At 51.6% G+C, this 22826-nt stretch overlaps 1 protein-coding gene and 1 long non-coding RNA gene across 2 annotated transcripts in view; one reads left to right on the top strand and one right to left on the bottom strand.

Moving 5' to 3' along the window:
- Positions 1-34: 34 nt before the first annotated feature.
- LOC144732747 (uncharacterized) lies at positions 35-8073 on the top strand. The gene is made up of 2 exons (XR_013588245.1): positions 35-1011; positions 4375-8073. It is a non-coding gene; the product is annotated as an uncharacterized LOC144732747 (long non-coding RNA).
- A 3329-nt stretch (positions 8074-11402) lies between these two features.
- The window catches only part of LOC144732745 (ADP-ribosylation factor-like protein 8B), a 33647-nt gene continuing 22223 nt past the window's right edge, over positions 11403-22826 (bottom strand). Inside the window, exons 2-7 of the mRNA XM_078614318.1 lie at positions 20919-20999; positions 20146-20219; positions 18143-18236; positions 16277-16344; positions 14780-14850; positions 11403-12807 (exon numbers count right to left, since the gene is read on the bottom strand). Of these exons, the coding sequence (XP_078470444.1) occupies positions 12758-12807; positions 14780-14850; positions 16277-16344; positions 18143-18236; positions 20146-20219; positions 20919-20999 (438 nt within the window). The 3' untranslated portion in view covers positions 11403-12757. The remainder of the gene's footprint in view (positions 12808-14779; positions 14851-16276; positions 16345-18142; positions 18237-20145; positions 20220-20918; positions 21000-22826) is intronic.

The raw sequence follows: 22826 nt of genomic DNA, 5'->3' as shown, positions 1-22826 counted from the left end.
GCACGACGCGCGGCGCCCCGTGGGGCCGCGCTGCCCGCCCCGGCGAGGGCGCAGTGCGGCGGGGACGGGGGGTCAAGCGCCGCTTCCTCCGCCGCGTTACCTCGTTGCAAGGAAGCAGCTCGCGAGTGCGCGATGGCGCTCGGAGGAGAGGCTGCCGTGTCACTCTGTGAGCGCGTGTCTCCGTCTGGCCGGATTAGTGGGGGGGGGGGCGTGCTCCAGCCGCCGCCGCGTGCGCACGGGGACACGTCGAGTGGGCGCCGCCGCACGCGCCCCGTGCCCTCGTCGTGTGCGTGTCCTGGGCCTCCCCTCCTAGGTCGCCCCAGCGTCAAGGAATACCTGGCGCGAGGGAGACAAAGGCGGCCGAGTCTTAGTTCTGACCACACGACAACCCTTGATAGGTACCGCCGTATCGGCCTTCGCAGGTGCTCGCTAACAACAACTTGCCCCGGCAGTCTGTAATTATACGGATGTCTTTGTGACTCTCGTTGTGTGTCAGTGTGTGCAGGAGGCTTGTGAAGGACGCTACTGGGCCGTGCCAGGCTACGTGCACTGTGAGCTTACTGGGCAGTTGGATGCAGTCGCCCTCCAGCAACAGTGGAGGGCAGAGGAGCGATAGTGGAGCGCCGGGCGAGTTGGCACAGGAGTGCACCACCGGTGTATCTGCCAGTTGTCTCAGTAAACTCAGGGCACTTGAGTTTGTCCCGTGACCTGCTGCCAGCAGGGCGACTTCCACATTTCACGTGACGGCCTCACGGTACACTGAGCCGCCGAGCACAAGCGCTGTGGTGACATCACGGGAGGGGTGGCACAGTGGTTAGCGCACTACGCAACATACATATAACCCGGCGGTCCAGGTTAGATACCCAACCACGGCTAACAATAGCAAGTCCGGTCGAGAGATGCCTCCCGATTAGCCAACCATGTTTTGTATGCTGATAATCTGGTGATTGCTGCTCACTCAAATAAGGAGTTGGGGACGCTGCTGCTGAACCTGGAGCGCGCTACTAAAAGGTAGGGCCTTACCATCAACTCCACCAAAATTAAGGACGTGCCTGGGTATTTTGTCCTATCAAACACTCCACCAGCCCAAACTCTCATTGGTGATGGGGCAGTAGTGGAGAAAGTGGAGAGTTTCCTCATACCTAGGCAGTGTGCTTATGACCAGCTCCGGTTTGACAGCGGAGGTCTCACTGCGAATCGGTCTGGCGACAATATATTTTCACTGGCTGCGTAACACTGTGTGGAAGCTACCTGGTCTGTTACTCCACACAAATCTTCGGATCATCTCAGCCACGATAATGCCCTCCCTTCTCTATGCTTTTGAAACGTGGATCCCTCTAATGGAACATCTGCGCCAGTTAGACACATTCAGGCTGGCCTGCCTATGATCCATCCTGGGTTTAACCAGGCTGGATTGTGTGAGGAGCTCACAAATCCTCGAACAATCTGGACATATTCCCATCGGTGAGCTCTTCCGGAAGGCAAGGCTGCATTCGCTGGGTCATGTAGCCCGCATGCCCTGCCACCGCATACCCAAGCTGCTTCTGTTAGGGCCGATCGAGGGGTCTAAACGGGCACGGCATGGGCCGGAGAAGAGATGGAGTAATGCGGTACAGGAAGATGTGGAGCTGAGTGGCCTTGCCCAAGACGGGTACCAGCGGTGTCAAGATCAGCCTCTATGGAGGAGACTCGTGATAGACGCTACTGAGCAGTTGGAGGCAGTCGCCCTTCTACAACAACGGAGGGGGGAGGAGCCTCGCTACGAGTTCAGATACAATGCAGCAATATGGCGCGGTAGGGGGCACAGGTGGTGTATCTGTCATTTCAGTCAGTCAAGCCATAGCAGCTGGGTCTGCCCCGTGACCTCTTCCTGTCAGCGAGCCTTCGACACTTTACGTGGTGACGTCACCGCAACTCAGTGAATGGCGGATGTTGTTGGGGAGCGGTAGTGTAGCAGGTAGCGCACTGTGACATGTACCCCATGACCCGTGTTCAATTCCCTTTCACGGTCAATATTAGTGAGACATCTGATCAAATCATGGGCTTCCCTAAGGTCGACTCAGCCTTAAATGAGTACCTGGTGCGATGTGTAAGCATTTGCACGGGGAAGACAAATACGACTTGGCGTGGTGCTCGCCACCCACCCTCTCGTTAGCCACATTGGCCTTCATAGGTGCTCGCGAACAGCACACGCCCCAACAGTCTGCATGGCCATACGTGGAATCGTTGTCTCTTTGTGTGTGTGCCATGTGCATTGCGCAATGAGGATATACACTGTCGATAGGCGACTTGCATCTCACCTGGACACATTCGAAAGGGCACCCCCAGTGGCAGCTGTCCCCGTGTGGTCTGCAAATGGCAATAGTCTGCCAGTAGGGGGCGATGTGTGCTATTTTGTCATTGATTCCGGTTGAATCGTTGGCGATGCAGTTTTCGAATTTGGCAAATTTGGACCCCAATGCCAGCACACGGTGCCCACACTTATGAATGACGTCACGGGATCTTTAATGTCAGCTGTGATACAGACGCCGCGTAGTATTTTACGGTTCATACCCTCAGGGTTAACCAGGGCAGCCTACCGGATTTGAATGCTGCTTCTGTCCCCTGCTACGGCCCCGTTAGTCGAGCCGGAGCTGAGGTTCCAAAGCAGCTCTCGCATCCTCCACTGTTATTTTACGCAGAGTCAAAAACATTCCTCCCACACGGTTCACGCGTCTGTCCTTGGAAGCCCAGGAATGTAATTGGCGACAGCGTTCAGGAACCCGTGCAGAGAATCGCCACTGACTTTGGCCGTCACTGGAAGTTGTGAACCCAGACTTTCCACTTCATAGCGTACTGTCCAGCACTCGTATAGAGACCTACATAATCAAATAGAGACCTACATAATCGTATGCAGACCTCCATACCGACCCAGAGATCAATAGATCTCCCCTAACAGTATCCCACAATCTGCGATTATACTCACATAGAGGCCCATAAATCCATAGACCAATTGACTCGCACAGAGATCCATAGACTCGCACAGAGATCTACAGACACACACATAGACTTATAGATCGTCCTTAATAGTATCCCATCATCTGCCTGTAAACACACAATGAGACCCATAAATTCAAAGAGACCCATAGAATCACAGTGACTCAAAGATCTGCCCTCACAGAATTCTACTATCTCCGCTTAGGCTCAGACTTATAGACTAACGCAGAAACCCATAGACTCGCAGAAACCCATAGATGTGCATTGCCAGTATTCCACCATTTACTCTGAGACTCACAGAGAGACCCATAGACTCGCAGAAACCCTTAGATGTGCCCTGCCAGTATTCCACCATTTACTCTGAGACTCACAGAGAGACCCATAGACTCACACAGAGACCTATAAATCTGCCCTAAGTATCCCACCATCTGCTCACTCACCAAACCACTCACCCAACCAATGACCTAACTACTCACCCACTCGCTCACCCAAGCAATGGCTCATCTAAGCACTCACCACACTGCAGGTCACCTCATTTCTCTTTGCACGTCTTCCCTTGCACGGCTCCACTGGAATTCCCTCCTGCCATCACAACCTTATTTTAACGTAATTTGTATAGCACCTTGACCAAGGTGCTTTACAGAGAATTAGGAATGGTACATATACATGTAATGGTGGAGATGAGGTGAATCAAATAGATGTGAGGAAGTAATGAGCAAATCTGTAATGCATGAATTTTTTTAAACAAAATTGATTAAAGCAAATGATGATGAATAGATTGAATGAATAGGGAATAAGTGGTAGCCATGTTATGAGATTAAGAAGAGGGAACAGTAACGGTGGTGGTGATGAGGGGGGAGATTAAGGGGGGGGGGGTCGTGGGGTGAGCTCGGGAACAAGAAGTGAGTTTTGAGTGAGGAGCGGAAACTCGTGAGCGAAGGTGACTGGTGATCATGGAGGGGACGTTTGTTCCAGTGAAGGGGAGCGAGAACAGAGAGAGCGAAATCGTGGAACGAGCGAAATCGTGTATTGAGTGCAAGGAGAAGGAGGCACAGAGAGAGACAGCAAAGATTGAGAATATAGAGGGTGAGGAAGGGACATGAGATACAAGAGTGGCAAGATATGGTGGGGCAAGACCATGAAGGGATTTGTTGACCAGGGTGAGGAATTTGAACAGGCAACGGTAGTCCACAGGGAGCCAAAGCAATTGCGTGCCGAGAGTCGAGCAATGAGAATTGTGGGGAGAGTTAGCGTCGTCCAAAACGAGGACGGACTACTATCATCGTCGTCGTCTCTTTTCCCCCAATCTCTTACAAAAACAATAACCTCGCTCAATTCAAGAAACACGTTACACTCGTATCTCTTCACAATTTGGACAATCTTGTTGTTTGTTGCCAGCCACTTGACGTTTGGGGCCTTTGGCTCTGCGCTCAGCAACTGCCCGGCCAAGCGCAGTCTCCGTGCCACCAGTCTCCGTGCCACCAGTCTCCGTGCCATCGCTCCCTCCACCAGGGAGGGGCAAGCGCGACTCCAGAGCATGGAGCTCGAGTGAGAGGAGATTTGGTGGTCTCGCGCTGTGGAGGCAGAGGCAGCAGCGAGGTTGGTGGATGGTACACACACACACACGTGTTGTGAAAATCCCTTCCCGTGCATATCCCTGGGAGCTGTATCCTGGCTCTGCCAGGAGAAGGCGGTATAGCAAGTATGGACTCCACCTGCTCTGTCCATGTGGGATAGTGTTTCCCCCTCGCACGCGTGGGTTTTCACCGGGTGTTCCAATTTCTTCCCACACGTAAACACCCATTCATTGGCCGATAACACCTTAATGTAAAGAGGGCCCCAGAGCTTGGGCAATCGTTGGCGCCGGCTCACAGCGTAGCCGCTGCCTCCCCACTCGTTTGTGCTTCCTCCACACGCCTCGAGTCCTTTTTCTATGAGGGTAATGAGCAGATGCCGAGCAGTGGCTGCAGCGCACAAACAACCCCATTGCTCCTGGTCGCAGCGAGACGTCGCCTCGTGTTTCATTGAGCAGCGTGAATGGGGTCACCACAGCCCACTGGCAGGTCGCGTGTGGTGGGGCCAAGTGTGGGTAGGTACGCTCACCATTTGCAACAATACAGTTACAATGTGGATTTGTATAGGGTCTAAATACGACCGGGGGCAAGGAGTCGATTGGTCTCTATGTGAGTTTATTGGTCTCAGTGTCAGCCTATGTATGCGTCTCTGTGTGTGTGAGTCTACGGGCCTCAGAGTTTATGGATCTGTATCTTAGTTATATCGGTCCCCGTGCGAGTGTACATGTATCTGTGTAAGTTTACAGGATTGTACGTACGTCTATAGGTCTCTGTGTAAGTCTATGATTAATTATCTGAGTTTATGGAACCTTGTCAATGGGTCTCTGTCTAAAGTTATCTTTGGGAGTCTACGCATCTCCATGCAAGTCTAATTATATATTTGCAGCGTGGAAGATTAGACCAAATACAATCCAGAGCTCCCTCTAGTGGAGGCCTCTTCGGGCCAGCAGTGGAAGGAGTGAGCGCTTGCAGGGTTGCGCCTTTGGCTGCTGCTCAACAGCTACGCGCAGTGGCGGGCGCGTGACGCGCGTGAGACGGCGGTGGGCCCAGACCAGATGTCCCGCACAGTCGGGCCAAGGTGCGATCGCACCGCCTGCACACTCGATAGCCACGTCCACTGGGCACGCCACAGAAGCAATGATGGACACAGTCGACACAAAGTGCCCCCGGCTCGCGTCCACGTTCGTCGTGGATTGGCGCTCGAGGCCACAGCGAAGAGGCAGGAGGAGAGGTTGCGTCGTGCACAGAGACAGGGCACTTGCCAGTGACAGCAGCAGGACAAAGGCTCGTGAACGTGCGCGTGGCACGGTTCGCTTCAGCGATTCATGGTGAGAATAAGGGGCCGCTGTTGGCAGTGACGCGCACAGGTACGACAGATACAATAAAATCCGCACTGCACTCATTAATTTGTTTACTTATTTATATATCCAGGAGAGCCAGACTGAATGGTAGGACTCTTTTCAGGAGGGTCCTACTTCATTGGAGTTTTTATTTTAAGATGTTTTCAGGCAATTCATGAGGAGTTGTTTTTTTATACAAGTGGGAGGAAACCCTCACACGCGAGGGGGGAGACACTCTGTGCCCGTACAGATGGAAAGAGATGGCGATGAGTCCACTTGCTGTACTGCCTTCTGATGGCGAGCTAGGGTGTTGCTCCTCCTCGACTCCCACAGGAAGGGAGTTTCGCAGCATTGGCTGCAACCACAGCACTGGGCTACGTGCTAACCACCACCAGTGCTCATCACGATCACTGCCTCATAACACAGCAACTGTGTATGTACTGCACTGTAATATGCCGACTTGCAAGCTACGCAATATCTAGTTGTTGGAAAAGTAAAAACGGTTGATGTTATTGTAGTGGCGATGCTGCTGCGACGTTTGGCACGGTGCATAAAGCGCAAATAACACCTCAACAATATATACGTCAATAACGATGCCGTATCCCTAAGGGAAAATCCGGTAATTCCAACCGCTTTAGCTCTCGAGTCGAGTCCCCACGGTGTGATGGGTGATCTCCGGCCGCGGCACGGGGATTGTAGGTGATCTTTGTCCTCTCTCTGCCCTGGGTGAGGGCAAACGACCGAAACATCGGCCAATTACACAACCACTGGGCCACCACATCAATTAATTAGTCTTTCTCCCCGTATCGGTCCTTCCACAAAATAAAAAAAATACCTTTTTTTTACATCCCATCAGCCATTGACCGTGGCCCTTCTTCCCAGCTCGGCCGTTCACAGGGAATGCAAATGCAGGCCATGTGTCGCGTCGAGATGCGCAGCTGGCAAGTAGCCAGCTGCCTGCACAGGGGGCCAGCACAATCCCCAATCCGATCAACTCCCAATTCCTTCCCGTCTGCTCTGGGCACCAGGGTGGCGAGATGTTAACCACCTCGCCTAGTATACAGGAGTTTGTGGGTTCGATTCCAATACTGACGCCTGTATATTTGGAGTTTGCTTGTCTCTCCCCGCGGTCGTGTGGATTTTTCTTCGGGTCCTCTGGATTTTCCTTTCACATTTAGCAACATGCGTTTAAGAGTATTTAGCTACTTTACATTTCCACTTCATTGAGCTATAATTTGTGGCCAAGTCGCTTTTGACAAAGAGCTATATAGCTCAGTGGGCCTTACCTGATAAAATAGTACAAATATTGTTAAAACTACAGGCTTCAACAGCCTCCTGATACAGCAGCAGTAACCGAGTTAATTATCCAGGGCACCACCCTGGGCACTCAATCCCCTCCCCCCACCCTTCTCCTGGCCCGATTGGCTGAACCCGTTTCCGAGCAATGGGTCTCACACGGTGTGGGATCAGCGCGAGCCGAGGACTCTCCCCTCCCCAGCAGTGGAGCCGCTCGGAGACTGCGCGGCACCTTTGACGGTCACCGGAGGTGGGCGTCAAGGGAGCGTTCGAGCGACGTCCACGTGCGGCCGCTGCGGTGTTGCTCGCGAGCGATTCTCCTCTCTCGCGCACCGCTGAACAAATGCCGGCCAAGCGGAACGAGCGTAAAATTTCCGACCGTGACAGAACGTGCGGGTGGACCATGGGCCGAGAGTCTGTGAAGTGAACACGCGGACCAAGTCCGGTCTTGGCGTGTCGTGGCAGCGGCAGCAGCGTGCGAGGAGCTCGTTGCCAATGTCGAGGTCGTGCTGCTGCTGCTGGCCACGAGAGGGCTTCAGCAGAGTTCGTGTCATTTTGCGGAGCGCAGTTTCGTGGTTTACTCGACGGTCCATAGTTTGGGTTGCATGGCCACAGCTTGTCTTTAATTTTCCGTTTATGAAGATGTGGTACTGTACCAGCATGTGCTGCTGTCGATGTTCTGATGTGGTTGACGGTTACACCACCAGTGGTCTTCGAGAAGCGATGGCAAAGACAGGAGGTGCGGCTACGTTTGGGTCTCGAATGAGGCGTTTATTCTGGATGACCGCATTGTTCCATTCTGTTCTGGGTGGAGACGGCATTGTCCTCCTCGCGGTGGCTCCACCTTGTGACGAGTTTTCATGTCAATAAAACACAACGAACATCGACATCGGAAATTGGATTCCAGTTACGGTCAGTGGGCGAGATGACCGACGTCGACTCTTGGGAGACGGGAGCCGTGGGCCACAAAGAGCAACAAACAAACCAGTGGGCAGGCTTGGAGGGTAGTGAGTGCAGTGGTGGTAAAGTTGTAGGGATGGGAAATACCATCGATAATTTATCGTGTAGGTTTTTGCAGCCGATTTTGTGATTCATGATTTATTTTTTGTTTATGACATGTAGCGGATCTGGCCAAAGTTTTGTCGTGAAAACCTCCACCACCGGACAGCCAAACAAATGATTGCGTGACGTAGTGTACAATCATTTCACAATGCGTCGATCGTTATGGTTTCAGCTCACTCGCTGTGTATGACTGCCATGGGTATAATGGGTACAAAGGGTCATCAACAAATGTGGCTGTACACAGTATTCAGATGCAGGCAGGTCCAAAAAACAGCAACACACTCCTCATGAGTCCAAGCTTATTTTGCTTAACCAGGTGGGAACTCAAGAGACCAGGGTGATCCTCATTTGGAAGATTGAGTGAGTAGGTGACCAAGTGAATGAATGGGTTAGTGGGTGAATTGGCCAACATCAATGACGTTTATCCGAATCGGTCCTGGGCCTCACCTAGGTCGACTCAGCCTCAAAGGCGGCAAGGCGTGGTTCTGGCTACCCACCCCCTCATGTGACGTGTTGGCCTTCATAGGTGGTCGCAAACAGCCATTGTCCCAACATTCTGTTAATGCGATACGGGGGATGTTTGAATGGGTAGGTGACCGAGTGTTTTGTGTAACTAGGCGAGAACTCGGAAGACCAGTGGAGTGGCGATCAGGGTGGAGAAGGGCCTCCACGCGGCCACTAGTGCCACAGTGGGGCCTGGCAGGTCCTCCATGGCACCGTGTGGAGCTGCGGGCAGGGTGGGGGGCGACCATCACACTCGGTCTGTTTTCAAAATTGTTCACTGTACTGCAATAAATTTCAACAAGACAATGTTGGTACCAAATCGCTTCACATTTATAAATGGGCCACTCAATTAATTTTCCACGTGTGAAAGAGATGACCGCACCAGACGGGCATTGTTTGAACTAAATAATACATCTGGTGTTAAGACTTGTTCCAAGTTAGAAGTAGACTGAAGCCAGGTCATTCGAGCGTCGGGAAGTTTCAAGCCATCCAGCTTTAGCACCAGCAAATGCGGACGTCCTTCTCGGCCATCAGGAGCATCTCCGGGTGACTCCACCCGCTGGGCAGTGCGGCGCATGTGATGTGCAGGTGTTAGGAGGTGCATCCTGCCACTGTCACATAAGCCACTTCGTTATCATTTGGCCAGGTCGCTTCTGAAAAAAAGCTATATAGCTCAGTGGGCTTTACCCGGTAAAATAAAATATATTTTTTCGTCTCACCCAATGGTCAAATGTTCCTGCTAATTCTCAATGGGTTTATAATATAAAAAAAAGTTTTTATATAGGAGGGTCATTTATGCCAAGGCATCAGGCAAACATTAAGGCGTATATGTATATACTATATATGATTGTGTTCAGCCAAATAATGTGTTATGCATATGGGAAAAAACCAAAGCAGCCCGAGAAAACCCCCGCTTGCCAGGGGGCATCAATATCCCGTACAGAAGGGACTGATGGAGATTAGTCCACATTTTGGCGTACGGCCTTCTCCTGGCAAGGCAGGGTATGGCACTGCAATGCCCACAGGAAGGGATTTTGCAACATTTGTGATCCACCAACCCTCGCAGCTTCAACCATTGTTGATTCCAGGCCACGTGCAGCATGTGGCAGCCCACTGCCTGACTATGCTATCGAAAAGAGAATGGAGGAACTCTTTATAAGGCACGAATATGAAAGTAAAAAAGTTAGCGATTGCCTGCTCATGAGCATTGGGACGGTGCTCATCTATTTCGAGCCCTGAGCCAGTAGTGGAAACTCCACATTCCTATGGCAGGGGCGAGGCTATCAATTTGGGAACGCAGATTGACTTCTCCACACAGTGGAATACCTATTATCGACCGTAGGGGGATGATGGGCTGGGAGTCAATCCCCAAACAGGATTTCAACTCGCAACCTTCTGATTTCAAGTCGCTCGCTCGAGCACTGAGCACGACTAAAGTAATAATCAAATGGCACTTGCATTTATTAACATTACACCTACCCCTAAAACTCCAGCATCAACACCACTTGCATGAAGTGAACATGGAACGGTGGTTCAGTGGCGAGTGTGCTGCACTGTGAACCCGTGCAGCATCCGGGTTCAATTCCTGGTCAGAACTATGGGAACATGAGCGGTGAGCAATATCTGAACTGGTCTAGTCCACACCCTCCATCCCACACCCCCACTTCACCAACCCTCACTGACCAGAGTGGTGAATCACGGTCAAACAATCGTCATGAAAGAATGTGAATAATTATTATTAAGGTTCAATTGAAATTTAATCTCCATTCAAATCACCGATAGTATTTTCCCAGCTCTCGCGCGGTAATTACAGGCCACGTGAAAGTTCTTCGAGAGCCACCAAAGAGGAAACGCAACCACGTGCTTAAGCATGTTTCTAAAGCCAGGTGAACGCATCGAGATCCATTTCGGATGATTGCAAGGCGACCGGGCAAGGCTGGTTGCTTACAGATCGCACAGCCCCAAAGTAGTCGGGTGGCTTTAAATGTTTAACGCTGGTGCCGGCACAGCCACAACAACGGCCTAAACCTGTGAAAGGGACGACGTCTTTCATGCGTCTCACAGGGGCCGGCTCGCTTTGATGATTTGGCACCGGGTGCCGGCGGCCGTGGGATGCGAAACAAGGGACTGGCTGTCGCGAGCGCGCAGACAACCCGGGCTTTAGTGGCGGCGGCGGCAGCAACGTGAACGAGACAATGCCCATGCTCCCCGGCGGTCTGGGCAATGGGCACTGCTGTGGTTTGAACGCTCATAAAGGGGTGCACGTAAATCCTGAAACGAGTTCTTAAATGAGTTTACCAAATCAGAACATGTTTTTGTGTTTTTGTTTTGGCTTTGTTTTCTGCGTCATAGCCCAACTTCTGTTCGCCGGTCGCGGTCGTTGAAATGGCAGCCTTGAGGTTTCAGCAATTTAGCACGGGCGGCCAAACAATCCCATCATAGAAATACCACACAAAGGAGAGGTTTACGATTTCTGTATCTGTCTTGAGTGGCATTAGTGGGGTGGGAGGCTGTGTAGGGGGCCTCTATACAAACACGGGCCCCCCTTTGGAAATGCACGGGGCGACTGCAGAGCACGACAAAGTGGAACACAAATGTCTAGAAATCCAGTACCTTAAGCAAACAAAAGCACGCGTTGGCTTGCCACCTGTCCCAGCACAGTCCGTATTATTTATTTATTACATTTTCAGTGAGCTGCGATTACATGTATACTGTACAAATGGGAGATAAACACATTCATAATAAGCAATATTGTCTCACTATTTTATAACTCCCACCCCCCCTGCGTGCCCCCAGCCCCCCGTAACACCGGATCTTATCTCAATTTACAGTATATGACTGGCACAAACTCTTTCCACGATTCGTTTTTATTAGCTCGGCTTGTGTCTCACAATCGGACGTCAGAACGGAGTTTATTTGATTCTACGCCGTGTCCCGTGTGCACGGCGCTAAAGACTAAAGTGAGACGGCGTGAGTTCCCGTATCGTTTGAATGTACATCACACGCTTGCGTTCACCGGAGCGCCAAGCCCCACACAGGCCGCTGGAGCAATCCTGTGTTTAAGTCTCTCCAGGGGTGCAAACAGAAATGGAGAGATGAAGAAACTAACAAAAAACCCACGAAAATCCACAAATATATTCTATAGTTGCGCACCCGTGCTGCATTCACTCATGACAAAAATATCTAAAGTGGTCAATCGGCATTTATAAGAAAATACAGAAAAGATTCGCGTCCGAGTAATGAGGAAAGCAGCGCTATTGCTTTCCGTGGGTGCAAGTCGACGGTGTTTTGTGCATAACGGTGCACTGGATGTCTGGCATCTGCTGCCTGTTGTCATTCCACAAATAATGCACCGAGAGCAGCCGCTGCCCTGATTGCAACTCAAGAGGATCCTGGTGGAAGATCGAATGCCGAAGCAGAGACATTGAAGCTCTCCCGGGCGGCTGCCGTGGCACACGGCTCTAGCGGTGCAGCCCCACGGCCACTTTGGAACAAAATTGCGAAGCTGAGCGTGACCCCGCAAAAACAACAACCCATTAAAGTGGTACGCTCCACGGCGAGCGCCGAGCCTGCGCCTTCACGAGCTGCCTCCACCGCCACGGTAGGTGGCAACACGATTTACAGACTGCGGAGCAAACCATCATACCACTGTGGGTGGCAGCGGGGGTAGGTGGGGGAGGGGTGGCAGGCATTGATAAGCACAGGAGACATCTCGACCCCTCCCTGAAAAACTGTGCCTTCTGTAACTTAACGTCACCCAGCGCGGTGCCGGACGCGTGTTCTTCCCCCCCCCCCCCACCGCTGCGGCCTGGGCGGCGGCCGTCGGTATCGTTGTCGCGTCCGCGTGGAGGTTCCGTCGTGAGGACCGTTCGTTACCCATTGCAAAACTCCAGCCGCTCGTTCGCCCAACGGCGACCGCGTCCGGTGCTCCGTACGAGCGCGAGCGTCCCGCGGCGGCGCGGCCGCCCGTCCCCGTTGGCGGAGCCGGCGCCGCCCCCGTCGCGCCTAGTTCCTCCGGGACCGCGAGTGCTGGATCAGCCACTGCAGGGTGATGTCTGTGGGCAGGGGGGGGGGGCCATCGCAGCAGCGGAAGCAGCAGCACGTTACACTGGGGTGGCAGCAGGGTGGCAGCAGGGAGGCGGCAAGGTGGCGGCAAGGTGGTGGCAAGGAGGTAGCACTCGGGCCTCGCAGCCAGTATCCAGGGTTTGACTCCCAATTCGGGTGCCTGTCTGCTGTTTACATTTCATCTCCCTGTTCTGCAGAGTGTCTGTGTGTGTCTGTGTGTGTCTGTGTGTGTGTGTCAAGATCGGCCTCAGTGGAGGAGGCTCGTGAAGGACGCTACTGGGCAGTTGGAGGCAGTCGCCCTCCAACAACAACGGAGGGCGGAGGAGCGACGCTCACAACAACGAGCGGAGCGCCGGGTGGCTAAAGCACAGCAAGTTGGTACAGTAGGGGGCACAGGTGGTGCATCAGCCAGTCATCTCGGTCATCTCGGTCAGTCGACCCGTGGCACCTGGGTCTGCCCCGTGACCTCCTGCCAGCGGGTGTTCGACACTTCACGTGGCCTCAAGGTGCACATGGTCTGGCACAAGCGTCGTGGTGATGTCACCGCCACTTAGTGGCGAATGGCGGTTGTTGTTGTTGTGTGTCATAAAAGCCTGTCCCCCGGGGCCTCCGCACAAGCTTATTTGTTACAATGTTTGTTACATGTGGTGAGGAGCTCACAAATCCTTGAAAGATCTTGGCAAAGTCCCATCGGTGAGCTCCTCCAGCAGGCAAGGCTGCGTTGGCTGGGTCATGTAGCCTGCATGCCCAGCCACCGCATGCCTAAACAGCTTTTGTTCGGCCGGATCGAGGGGGCTAAACAGGCGCAGCATGGGCTAGAGAAGAGATGGAGTGATGTGGTACAGGAGGACGTGGAGCTGAGTGGACTTGCCGATGACTGGTACCAGCGGTGTCAAGATCGGCCTCTGTGGAGGAGGCTCGTGAAGGACGCTACTGGGCAGTTGGAGGCAGTCGCCCTCCAACAACAACGGAGGGCGGAGGAGCGACACTCACATCAACGAGCAGAGCGCCGGGTGGCTAAAGCACAGCAAGTTGGTACAGTAGGGGGCACAGGTGGTGCATCAGCCAGTCATCTCGGTCAGTCGACCCGTGGCACCTGGGTCTGCCCCGTGACCTCCTGCCAGCGGGCGTTCGACACTTCACGTGGCCTCAAGGTGCACATGGCCTGGCACAAGCGTCGTGGTGACGTTACCGCCACTTAGTGGCGAATGGCAGTTGTTGTTGTGTGTGTGTGTGTCTGTGTGTGTGTGCGTGTGCGAGTGTGGTGTGGGGAGCGGTAGTGTTAGCGGTTAGCGGGCTGTGCTACGAACCCTGGGACCCGAGTTCTATTTCTGCTCATGGTAAACATCGGTGACGGATATCTGAACCGGTCCTGGACCTCCCCTAGGTCGACTCGGCCTCAAATGAGGACCTGGTGTGATGTGTAACATTGCCACAGGGGAGACACAGGCGGCCCAGGCATGGTGCTGGCGACCCACCCCTTTGTGTGCCATGCCAGCCTTCATAGGTGTTCGCTAACAGCACTTTCCCCAATAGTCTGTGTTAAGGCAATACGGGGGGGGGGTCGTTGTCTTTGTGTGTGTGAATGAGTAAGGGTGTGTGCGCGAGTGTTGTGTGTGTGCTGTGTGTATAGTAGTGGTGTGTGTGTGTGCGCGCGAGTAGTGTGTGTGCAAGTGCTTTGTGTGTGCTTGCGAGTGCTGTGTGTGCGAGTGGGTAGAATTTAAAATAATGAAAGATTCACTTCCAAAAGGCCGTGTGTCGATGGGATGTGTAAATCAATCCTTTATGTCTACGTGGAAACAGGAATATTTGAGGCAAAGTGTCTGTTTAATTAGCTGAGCAGCCAACGGATAGTGAACAAACTTTGAATGTTTTTGTATCGTTTGCGCATGGACAGCACAGTCCCCAACAACTAAACTGCCAGTGTGTTCATGGCAGAACAATGCGACGCAAGCAGCATACCAATGTTGTCCTTCTCCTTGCAGGAGATGGAATAGCAGCAGATTTCACGATCCTGAATGGCAGACAGATTCCTACACAGACATAACATCAACATGAACATTCATTCAATCTGACACATGGCAAAGAGGCCCGAGAGCCGTGTGGCCATGAGTCACTGCAGACCTGGACGGGGCCACCCATTGCGGTCAGGTACTCGGCCCGCACTGCCGGCCGGCGCGGTGATGTATGGTCATTCCCCTGCCAACTAAACCATGGGCCCCCCCCCAGTCTCCAGCGTCTCTTGATCCACCAACCATGTCGACTGTGCGGGTCTCCGCGTGCGACTCTGCGGGTCTCTGTGCCCTTGGCTGGGTGGGTGGAGGTACAGGGGGAGCGAAGCATCACTGGGCACGATCCGGACGCCTCGTCAATTTGACCATTGCTGCGCACAGGACACGGACTAAGTTGGTATCAGCGAGGTGAGAATAGGGGAAGGCTCCATACGTCTAAATAGTGTCGACATCGCTAGACGGGACGATAGCCGACGCTCAAGAATAAGAATGGAGCAGCAGCCAATGAAACGAAGCGCGTCCGGGAGGACTTCACTGCAGAGACGGAGCAACGAGATCCGTTTGCGGCAGGTGCTGGACAGATTGTTGCATTGCAAGGTGGCGGCGGATTGGGAAGGCCTTCATCCAGCAGCGGATTGACAATGGCCAATGATGATGATGTTCAGATATTCAGACAATATCACAAGGAACCCCGAGAGCAGTGCAATGTGCATGCAAATACCGAGCACGATCCGATTCTCTCAACTGAACCAAGTGTAGGTGGCCTCCCGATGTTGACTCCACCTCAAATGAACTCGTGAAACCCAACAAGTGATGGGGAGATTGGAACAGGAGTTGATTTGTTATTTGATTAGATTATTGCGCCGGTTTGCACAGGACAACCTCGCCGAGCTGCTAGGCGTTCAGCAGTAGGGGGCGATGGTGACTGTATCATTAAAAGTTTGTCATTTGAAGGATTTTCTCTCAAATTATGCTCATTTGTAACGTGAAACTGGCACACAATGGCCTACTCTTCCAAATGACGTCACGGAATATTCAACATTCACCGCTGAAGCAGACATCGCATAGCAGAATTTTGACGGCAAATGCACCTGCAGTCATAACCAGGGCGGTCGCTGGATTTTAACCGCAAACCTGTGTTCATGCTACCACTGGGTTATGTCGCTTGGCCCCTGGAAAACCAGAGGCCCCATCAATAGACTGGTTCCCGAGTTTGTGGAGTTCATAGCGCTACGAATGTACACTGGCACCATCCTCATCAGAGATCATCATTACGCCATGGCCCAGTTACCATTCAGCCACAACGGTGGGTCACGACTGTTGTATAAAAAAGCTTTCATTTTAGAGAGTGAGGACTTTAAAAGCTACAGCTGACATTTTCAAGCTGTGATTATGGATGTCTGTGTAAATCAAGCTGTTGTCACTGCGATCAAAACGCGATACTTACAGCTTTTCAATCAGCTCCTTTTCATCCAAGGCATTGGGCAGGTCTTTCTTATTTCCGAGAACTAGCACCTGGACAAGACACACAACTGCTCTATTATAAGCACAGATACTATTCATCACATTTGATGGCTGTATTTTATTAGTCACGCAATATTCAAACGCACAATACACAGATATAACAGTTATGCATGAATGGGAAGGAGTGCCCATCTGTTGGTAATCTGCTGGCAGTCCTAAGGTCGTGGTGGATATTCCACATTCTTATGGCAGGGATATTTTTACCATAACAGATCCTGGTGGCTCAGCGGTAGATCGAGAAATTGCTCATTAAAGAGAGTACCACTTTGTGGGAAAGTCAACAATGGTTATCCCTTGGTTAGACTCAGCCCCACCAGAGGGATGTGGTATTTCCACCACTGGTTCGGGGCTGTGAGCCAATGGAGCGGCTCGCAGGGAGAGGTGACTCGCGCGGAGACTCCGAGATTGGAAGATACTGGGATTAGCAATCACTGCATGGAGCTTGCCTATGCCAGTTGGTTGTATCCAAAAGCTTGTTCCAGTGCAACTAGGAACACGAGTTCGATTCAGCATACAGGACAGCACCCATAACGATTGTTACATTTGTAGTACGTTCAGTTTTGTTCACGATTCAGAGGTGTTGGGAAACCACAGACGAGTGGGAAGGCAGCCAGAACCAGCATCAACAACAATCGCCCAAATTCTTTGGTCCAACATTAGGATCTATGGAAAATTCTATTAACACATGGGAAGAAATTGGAGTACCCGGAGAAAGCTCAAGCATGGGGGGAGGGGGGTAACATCCAATCCCCGCACACTTTCTGTACTGCCATTGTACCCTGGCTATAAGCCCGGAGACTGTGACCTCGGTCCCCACGGATTGGGAGAGAATTTCACGAGCCTGTGTGTGTGTAATCCACCGATCCTCACTGCATTCACAGTGCTGGGTAATTATTGTCATGCACCATTCGTGTCCAGATAGTGCAATGCATCAACTTTGGCCGCCACACTTAAGAAACCCAAGTATGGGTGCAACGTCAGCTAGTCCTGGCACAAATAAACATACACACAAGTAAACAAATCCAATTTCTACACTGTGGTGTAGGCCCAATTTACGTTTGTCTTCATTGTCAGGCTACGAGCACAGGTGGCTACTCTGTTGTTTGAAACAAATGTTTCGTGAGATGTCAAGATAACGGCTTGGGATTGGCACTCGCGACCTTCCACTTGTGAACTGCGCAGCTCTACTGATGGCGATAACCCAGCCGGATTATTTTTTAATCAACACTGAAAATTAAAACTGCTGTGCATGTGACTCTCACTCGCAAAATTGTTTAAAGTATTTGATAAAATCCCATTTGAAATCAATTGCCACCCTCCAACTAATTACTGCTACTATTACCATTCACACCACCCACTGCCGCCCCCCAACTTTCTCCCTGTCCTTCAAAACATAACTCTCCACTTCTAGGCTTCAAACATCTCCTGCTCTCAGGAGGGCGGGTTGGGGGGAATCCATGAAAACACCGGCTTTGCAGCCTGTCCATTACATTTTAAGAACATGGCCGTTTTGCCAATCAGCTGTTGGGGGGTTATTTGACTACCTGACCACGTTCGTCAGTGTGGGCTCAGTGAAGGGAGGTTAGCATAGAAGTACAGTGCAACGATGGATTTTGCTGCACTGCCCTCCGCCGCCCGCCACATAGCCCCAGAGTAGCCTCCAGCACCTGGTCTACGCACGGCAGTCGCCCGTCCATCGGACTCGGGCGCGATCGTAACGAGGGATGTCGAGAGCCCTCCGAGTGATTTGGCGCCGCTCGCGGTGCGTGTGCCATGTCGCTACACGCACCGGGATACCGTTGAGCTGCGGTTTGTCGAGCAGGTTGTGCAGCTCGTTGCGAGACGCCTCCACCTTGTCGTGATCCGCTGCATCCACCATGTACCTGCACAGACAACACGGGGCACGGGCGCTGGTGCTCAGCTGGGCCTCCCCCTTAAAAATGACGTCGTGGGGGTGGGGATCTTTAATGTCCGCTGAGAAGCAGCCAGAACGCAGCACGTTATGGTTAACGCGCACCGCTGCATTAATCAGGGCGGCCGCCGGGCTTGAACTGCGAACCTCTGAAACATGCGGTGAACGCTGAGGCACGTGAGCATGGCCCATGACTCCACAAAATGCTTTTTGCAGTCATACACTGACAATAATAACAATAATCGCATCAACGAGTGAGAATAATCACCATCCTCCATGTATCCGGGATTCAGCTCCGCAATACTACAGCACAGCGATAGCTCACATCCTGCTTAGATGTCAACTCGGCAAAGCATCACCTGTGGTCGACAAAATTTTGTACCACTTTGTGGAAGCTCAAGAGTGACTTCCCAATCTATACACTAGCCTATGCCACAGAAATATGGAATTTATGTCACCGACTCAGAGCTATAACTGGAAATGTTCACCAAGCCACGGCTGTTCGAACAGGGAGAGAGTGTTTTTTTTCTTCAAGAAGCAAATATCCAAACAGTCCTTGCATTCAGAAAATAAGAGAAGAGATCACTCCACACAACAATGTTGAGAATATAAATAACAAAATAAACAAGCAGACAATCCGTCTGTTGTACATATCTGTCCCCCTCCACATAAAAACATAAATGTATTTGACTCACGGCCTTCTGTCCCAATGATTGTTGTTGTGTATTGTATTATTTTGGGTAAAACTAGGACACATACCTAACAGTGCCTATAAACATCAGGCAGTTCACCAGCAATGGTTCAACCGAGCCCGACTCTGCTGATGAAACATTGAATGCTAAAAGCAACGATGCACTCCCAGAAGGCTGTGTGGCTAGTGGCATGTGTAAAAAATATTTTTTACGTGGACAGACAGATTTGAGGAGGTGGAGTATTGTTGTCTACTTATTTATGTTGAAGAGCACACCGAGTTACAGAGCTATAGAACACTCAGTGTAGTTTGGAAATCTCCAAGGGCAATGCTGAATGAGTGGCTGTGGAAACAGAACTGGGTACCCGCCGCTATTTCCCCGAGGTAAGCGAGAGGTGCGTATCCTGCACTGGCAATCTGCTTGTGCTACAACATTCACGTTGAAATTGGTGCGGCTCGCATACCGCATCGGCCAGTGGTTCTTAACCTGGTTGGCTACTGTACCCCAAGTTGCAATGTTTCAACAGAGTAACACCTTGCCTGACCCAAAATAGTTCTGAGACAAATGTATGAATAACATCAATACTTAACCAATTGTCCATTTTGTGAGGTATCCTAATTAGCTTGTAACTGCAAGCGAATAAACAAACATTTAACGGACGCTGTGCATGCGTGACGTATTTTGCTCGCGTTTGTTGGTTACTCTTGAAAATCACATTGTTCACGATCGATCAGTTTAGAAAGGTATTTTATATCATTACAGGTTACCATGTGGATTAAAATGTTATCCTTGTTATTTTATAATGGGAGATTCATATATAATTATTGACCAATGACTCATGTACGATATAATTTCACACATTCACAAATCACCTAACGTACCTCCTGGGGACATTGCCACGTGTTACCTGGAATCTGCGTACCCCCGGTTGAGAACCACTGGGGTAGGCCACTGAGCGCAAGGTTGTATACACAGGTACCGTTTTGCGGGGAGTCTCAACGTTGGCTGCCCCACTGAGAGCACGAGCCACACCGTGAGCAAAGGGGAATTTCCATCCACTGGCTGGAGGCTGTAAATGTATACGGAGCGCCAACTTGTTTGAGCAGGGAGACGCTTTGACTTTTGATTTTCGGGAATGTTCATCAGCGCCCTTGCATGGAAAGGGTTGAGGGCGCACGCAGCACTCACACGATGGCGTTGACGCCCCGGCAGTAGCGCTCCCACATGCTGCGGAAGCGAGGTTGTCCTCCGATGTCCCAAAGCTGCAAAAATAAAGACGACACCACATCTAAAGTAGGGCTCGTGCCTCGGTACCGGATTGTGATTATCTGTGCCACCGCCCGCTGGACTTGTTTGGTAAAACACCGCAGGGTTGACCAGGTGGCTCTACAATTCAGGAGTGCAGAGTGTAAAGAAAGATCTCAGCTCTGCCAGCCAGCAGGAGCATTTGTACGAGAGAGTACGAGTAAGCTCATAAGTAATACGTGCTTGTATGTTTACATACGAGTGCAACAATCACCAAATCTTTTAGGTTTCTGCAAGATAATTTTACTATGATTGGTTTTCACAAGTTATTCGTCTTAGTCAAAGTTCCTGGAAATGTATTTCATTTAACACCGATTATTATGTTTGGATGTGGTTTTAGGTTTTTTCCTGCTTTGCGGTTGTTTTTGCTCCAATTTCTATTTGCCTCACGACTGCTTGGGCATACCTATAAATCTGTTTGGTTTGCAGTGTATAAGACATGAATGTAAAGTGAAACATCGTACTGTATAAATCTTGACTTAAAGCTTTCGTGAATGCAGGAATCCATATTTATTGTTTCTTTCGGTAAAGTCACGTAGATAGACTTTACCGAAAGACCCAAAGAATATCGTACTGTATATCGAGTGTGTGAGTGAGTGCGTGAGTGAGTGGGCGAGTATGCGAATGAGTGTGCGAGTGAGTGGTGTGTAACAAACCTTGATGGTCACGTTCCCCTTGGTGATCTTCCTCATGTTGAAGCCCACTGTTGGGATCATGTCTTCACTGAACTGTCCAGACTGCAAAAGAGAAAGACACCAGAACATACACAACTATATTCAACATATGCACAAACATCCCCCCTATAGTATTAAAAGACTCGCGGGGCAAGTGCTGTTAGCGAGCACCTATGACGGCTGGCATGGCGCACAAGGGGGGTTGGTGGCCAAAGCCTTACCCGGCTACCTTTGTATTCCCAGTGCCGATGTTTACACACCGCACCAGGTACTCAATTAAAGCCGAGTTGACCTAGGGGAGGCCCAAGACCAGTTCAGATATTTCCACTGTTATTGGTCATAAGCTGGAATTGAACCCAGGTAGTCGGGTTGGTAGCGCAGTGCACTAATCATGACGTTAATGCTTCCCATATATACAACAACGACAACAACCGCCATTCGCCACTAAGAGGCGATGATGTCACCACGACGCTTGTGCCAGGCTATGTGCACGTTGAGGCCACGTGAAGTGTCGAACGCCTGCTGGCAGGAGGTCACGGGGCAGACCCAGGTACCACGGGTCGACTGACTGAGACGACTGGCTCATGCACCACCTATGCCCCTACTGTGCCAACTTGCTGTGCTTAAGCCACCCGGCGCTCCGCTCGCTGTTGTGAGCGTCGCTCCTCTGCTCTCCGTTGTTGTTGGAGAGCGACTGCCTCCAACTGCCAAGCAGCATCCTTCACGAGCCTCCTCCACAGAGGCTGATCTTGACACCGCTGGTACCAGTCATCCGCAAGTCCACTCAGCTCCACGTCCTCCTGTACCACATCACTACATCTCTTCTCTAGCCCATGCCGCGCCCGTTTAGCCCCCTCGATTCGGCCGAACAAAAGCTGTTTTAGGCATGCGGTGGCTGGGCATGCGGGCTACATGACCCCAGCCAACGCAGCCTTGCCTGCCGGAGGAGCTCACCGATGGGACTTTGCCCAGATCTTTCAAGGATTTGTGAGCTCCTCACACAATCCAGCCTGGTTAAACCAAGGATGGATCGTAGGCAGGCCAGCCTAAATGTTTCCAATCGGCGAAGATGCTCCATTAGATGGTCCACGTTTCGCAAGCGTAGAGAAGGGAGGGAATGACCGTGGCCGAGAAGACTTGAAGCTTCGTGCGGAGCGACAGACCAAGTAGCTTCCACGCAGCGTTACGCAACCGATGAAAAGATAATGCCGCTTGACTGGATCTGAGTGAAACCTCTGCTGTCAAACCGGAGCCGGTCATGAGCACACTGCCCAGGTATGGGAAACTCTCCACTCTCTCCACAACTGCCCCATCACCAATTGGGAGTTGTGGGGGTGTAGTGCCCGATGGTACAAAATACCCAGGCAGGTGCTTAGTTTTGGTGGGGCTGATGGTAAGGCCCCACCTCTTGGTGGCAAGCTCCAGGTTCAGTAGCTGCGCCTCCAACTCCTCCTCTGAGTGAGCGACAATTACCAGATCACGGGCATACATTGGTAAGCCTCCTCATTCTCTGACGTGGGATGCTGTAGACGATTAAAGTGGGCCTGTCGCTTTTTCTCAGCCATCCTGAACACCTGCTTTGTCAGCCAGGGTCTCTGGGGAGGTCTGGACCACGTACCCAAAGCAGCCATTGCAGCTGCCTGAGTCAGTCCTAAACCTCGCCCATTTACCCTCGACATCTGGAGGAGTGGGGGACGATGCCATCCCCAGATGCAAGCTATGATGAAATTCTAGCTTTCAACTTTCATCAGCTAGCTGAGACCAGGCCACCTTAGGTTTGAATGGGGTCCTGGGTGTACACCGACCACCGGAGTGGAAGAATGGCAGGCGCATCTTACAGATGACAAGTCGATGGTCAGAGGGCAGATCAGCTCCACGGTAGGTCCTGGT

This window comes from Lampetra planeri, chromosome 44 (assembly GCF_965212315.1).
Source record: "Lampetra planeri chromosome 44, kcLamPlan1.2.h2, whole genome shotgun sequence".
Lineage (NCBI taxonomy): Eukaryota > Metazoa > Chordata > Hyperoartia > Petromyzontiformes > Petromyzontidae > Lampetra > Lampetra planeri.
The sequence above is the reverse complement of the archived record's forward strand: the minus strand, read 5'-3'. Positions and strand labels throughout refer to the sequence as shown.